Raw genomic sequence first — 4,518 nt, forward strand, 5'->3', positions numbered from 1 at the left:
ACATCTAATACCACATGAAGCAGTTTTCCATTATTATGCTGAATTATGTGTGGACTCTGGTTCTAGGCAAATCCCCAGGTAAAAATTACATTCAAAACATTTAAGTTTTTCGAGTAACCAACGAGAGATTTGCATAAGAAGATAACCAATTTTACATCTTACTTGTCGGTCGACTGTAAGCATCGTCATAATCAAACAAATTTACCTTTGGCCATCGCGGGTGTGGATAGTTAGCAAATCACTTTATGAATCCTCCAAATCCACTAAAATGGCGATGGTTTTCAGCCGAGGCTTCAAATTCAGTGGTTTTTTGGTTAATACTTCTTACGTTTGTCAAGCGGCCAAACACAGAGATATAATACAGAAACACACAGAATTTACTCGAATTTATAGATAAACTCAAAAGCCAAACAGAGTAGAGCTAGGACATTGAATCCTCAGAGTGCAACCACAAGTACAACCTCCAAAAAAACTCTTCGCAACCTTGAGAGATTGAGAAAAACTTTTTGGACTAACCAACATCAGAAACTTAGCACTGACTAAGCTTCTAATGTAAGGTTTTACAATCGGCCCAACGAGGTTTCATCTTTTGGAGGCTTTGTACGATAGTATCAGCAGTAATGCCCTCAAAGATATCTTCCTCTACGCATAAAATCAACCTATCGCACATCCATTTGTCGCCTATTTCGATTGACAACCGTTCCTTCACAAACTTCATACCTGAAAACGCCTTCGTAGCAGTGGCAACTGGCAAGAGTAGTGCTAAGGTCAAAAGGAGGTAAACCAATGGATATACTCTATCTCGTCCCGTCTCCACCATTTCTTTTCCCAGATCACTTATTGTATTCAGCCTCAAAAATCCATAGCTAGAACGCACATCCAGAATGTAAGTATCAAGCTGATCACGAAGTACCATAAGTTCTTTTGGAGAAAATTCCTTCGGATAAAATTCAGCAAGGCGAATCAATTTTTCCTTGTCAAACATAGAAAACGAGTTGGATGGGTTCAAACACGCCACACAAAGGAGCATCTCGATGCTCGAGTCAGTGAAACGAACAATTAGTTCTTGAATTTGCAATTCTATGACGGCATAGAATATCTCCTGGTAGTACAGCAAGTACTTCATGTCCTGAAATTCACGTTTTCTCCACCCTCTGGCAATAAACATATCATCCATATCGGGGACTTTAATTTCATGCTTTATGCAAAGTGAGGTAACATCCTCTAGTAAAGAGGCCCACCCAGTCTCCCTGATCATATGCAGTCGTCCTTTGGACACTTGAACTAATTCCATCGCATTCACAATGCCTTCATCCTTCATTTCCAAGGCCAGTGACAGCTCTTTTGTAGCTCCCAATACTGTTTTCATTAGATGGAGACAGAATACGAAGTCAAATGTTAGCATTCTGTCCAACAAGTTATCTGCTCCTGCTTGGTCTTCTACTCGTGAACCCTCTTCAAAAATCAGTTCAAGGTCATCAATCACCTCCGCAAACATATCAATCAAGTTAACCAAAGCTCTATAATGTGAGCCACAACCTGTATCAGCAGATTCTGGATTTGAGCCTTGCCCACTTGCAAGCTCTCCAATATTAAGGGCCTCAACAAGTTTTGCAGCTTGTTTCTCCCTAAGAAAATCTTGACGTTTGCATGTTGCTCCGACGACCTTCCCAAATTTATTGAAAGACAGGAAGAACATACCTATCTCAGAATGATTCCATGCCAACTCAACAAGCGTTGATTGCTGCTTATAAGCAAAAGAGGGAACATAATGTGCACACGGATTTTCGTTCAGCATAAGCGTTTTTAGACCATTCAATTTGGACGTCACATTATCAGCGAAACCATAACCTTGTCCCCGCAATTTATCTGTACGCAGCCCAAGCCTACAGCATAAACCTTCCACCGTCGCCTTGCGCGAGAGAGCACCAGCACTTGTAACTTGTTCAATACCCAAAAACCGTTCAATCACCTGCCCCCTTTTGTCCACATAACGTACAGCAACTGCCATTTGAGCCTCTTCTTCCCTGTCATAGGTTTCATCAATCAAAAGAGAAAATGGCGCATCACCAAGACCTCGAATAATCTCATTGGTGGTTTCCAATGCAGCAGCACTTATAACATCCTTCCGAAGATCAGCAACTGCCAACTCAAGATTGTGGGGATCGGCGTACAATGCAAGTACCGCTGTGATATCTTCATTGAAGTCACCAAGAAATTTCAACAGCTCAAGAAATAGTCGTTCGTTACGTGTATCGAATAACTCCTCGTCGGGATCATCCCAATTGGGTAAAAATTGGTTGCGATCATGGAATAGTAATCCTTGCCTTCGAGTTAGATGGAACCCAGCAACAGAAACTGATGCTTTCAAGAAGGTTCGGAGTTCATTTTGAGCATGGTCTGAATCTCTGGGAGAAATATTGTGAATACACTGCTTTTGGCCCAACAAGTCTTGACATTTAGACCAGGCTTGGTTATGAGCACTATTAGGGTTTCCCACGTGAATTTGAAGATCTTCTTTCTTCATCCAATTTGAAAAGCCGGCGCTAACAAAAGATTCAGCACCCGCTTGATCTCCATCATCCGGTCTGAAAAGATAACAACATAGACAAGATGCAGCATCTTTTGCTACACTGTACTCTAACCAATTAGGAAATTCACTAAACCATGCCTGATCAAACCGATGTACTGATTGCCCAAACTGCCCTTGCGCGAAATTGTGGTCACGTGGCTGACAAGGCCCCTTTCAAGATATGCCAGTCGGATTCGGTCTCGGTCATTGGGATTATAATCCACAATCCGAGGTCGTAGCCCTGGATCCTCTGGAAGTTCTGCCAGGTTGATTTCTGTGCGACTCCGTTTGGAGGAAGAACTACCATCACCATTCTGAAGAGCATACGTTTCTATCATCAATAATGTTCTCGCGATAAATATCTCCCAATCCTGTGTGGAAAAAAAATTGAAGTGTTTATGTCCTAGTATTATAATGCAAGAGGATATATACAGCAAAAAACCATATATGTGAATGGAAACATTGCTGGGGCTTTTTCCTAATCATTTATATAGCAAATACTCTTTTTACATTCATGCAGCATTTTTTTCTATCACTCAAACATAGGATCCTCAACAATTAACATTTTGTTGACATAGGAAGTTTCACTTCCATCATACCCACAGATTGTTAAGCCGTGCATAACTATGGGACCGGAAATCAATCGAGCAGCTCGCAAGCTCAACTCGAGCTCGAATTTTTGTCTCATTTAGTAAAAAAGCCAAAAGGAGCTCGGCTCGTTCGACAAAAGCTCGATTCATTAAGAGAGACTTGGCTCGATTAAAAAAAGGCTAGTTTAGTAAATGAAATGACAAAGCTCGGCTCAAATAACAAAGCAATTTATTCAAAGAACCTCTACCCCTAACCATCCGTTATCCCATTGAGTTCTTGTGAGCGCATCGTGTTCTGTGATATAAAAAAAAACGAATAGATCCTTCCATACTACATACTACAGCCTCTAAAGTCAATTTTGGTCTCCAAGTCCCTTAGTGCTACCCACTGCCGTAAGTCCGTAACCATCACTCCTCCTTAACTACTGCACAACCCATCTAAAATGAACATATCCGAACCACATTAATCTATTTTCTACCATTCTGCAAAGGCTTTCGCTTATCTCGCAACCTTACAACACATCCATCTCAACACATCGCAATTGCAGATCAAAAATGCTAGAACCACGCCCACTTACACACTCACAAGTGTGTGGGCGTGTAAATGGGTGTGCAAGTGGGTCTGATTGTAGAATGATCGATAACAGATTACCCATTTCATGTCTTGGGAAAGGAAAAAAAAAAAACCTTTTAAAGTGATCGCACTGAACAGAGTGTGGCCAACTCAAAACCCAAGTTCTTATAGCAAAGTAAATCCAGAGTACTCATCTCGCAAGCCCTAAGGACAAAAAATAAAATGTTATCAACGACGATCGATTACCATGATCTTCGACGGTGCCTTGCGTGGATTTTTTTTCACGAACTAGAAAACTTCCTGAGGAGGAGGAACCTTGTTGTCTTCCATTTGGGAGGGAAAGTGAGAGAAAATGAGAGGCAACCGTCCCTTATAAATGAAACCTAATTTCCCATTTTGGTGGGAAAATGATTACTGACTTAGGTCAAAGGATTGCTTTACAGTCATTGGGCTGGGCCCCCGATTCAGTAAATTGAAGTTTAGTTTTGGTTTTGTGGGATTTTAACCCAGTCAATGGAGTCCATGAAACCAGCCCATCAATCTTTTTTCCAAACCCAAGTGTTGTCATTAGGCCCATATGTCGGATCTGGATCCTTCCCTGTGAGGATCGTGTGAAGATTTTCATGGAATCCAGACCATCTATCTTGACAATCAATAGTTGTCTACTTCTCTTAGGCGTACAGAAAAAGTGTGCACAGATTGTCACTGTGTGAGCCACATTATAGGTCCCAAACAAACAATCATTCTACAACCACAAAACACTTGCACAAACATTTATACAA

At 41.2% G+C, this 4,518-nt stretch overlaps 1 protein-coding gene across 1 annotated transcript; it reads right to left on the bottom strand.

The window, feature by feature from the left end:
• Positions 1-362: 362 nt before the first annotated feature.
• LOC131308555 (uncharacterized) lies at positions 363-4,115 on the bottom strand. The gene is made up of 2 exons (XM_058335496.1): positions 3,983-4,115; positions 363-2,943 (listed from the first exon to the last, which is right to left on the bottom strand). Exon 2 carries the CDS (start codon positions 2,525-2,527, stop codon positions 548-550), a length of 1,980 nt encoding a protein of 659 aa, XP_058191479.1. The 5' UTR covers positions 2,528-2,943; positions 3,983-4,115; the 3' UTR covers positions 363-547.
• Positions 4,116-4,518: the final 403 nt, after the last annotated feature.

This window comes from Rhododendron vialii, chromosome 11a (assembly GCF_030253575.1).
Source record: "Rhododendron vialii isolate Sample 1 chromosome 11a, ASM3025357v1".
NCBI lineage: Eukaryota > Viridiplantae > Streptophyta > Magnoliopsida > Ericales > Ericaceae > Rhododendron > Rhododendron vialii.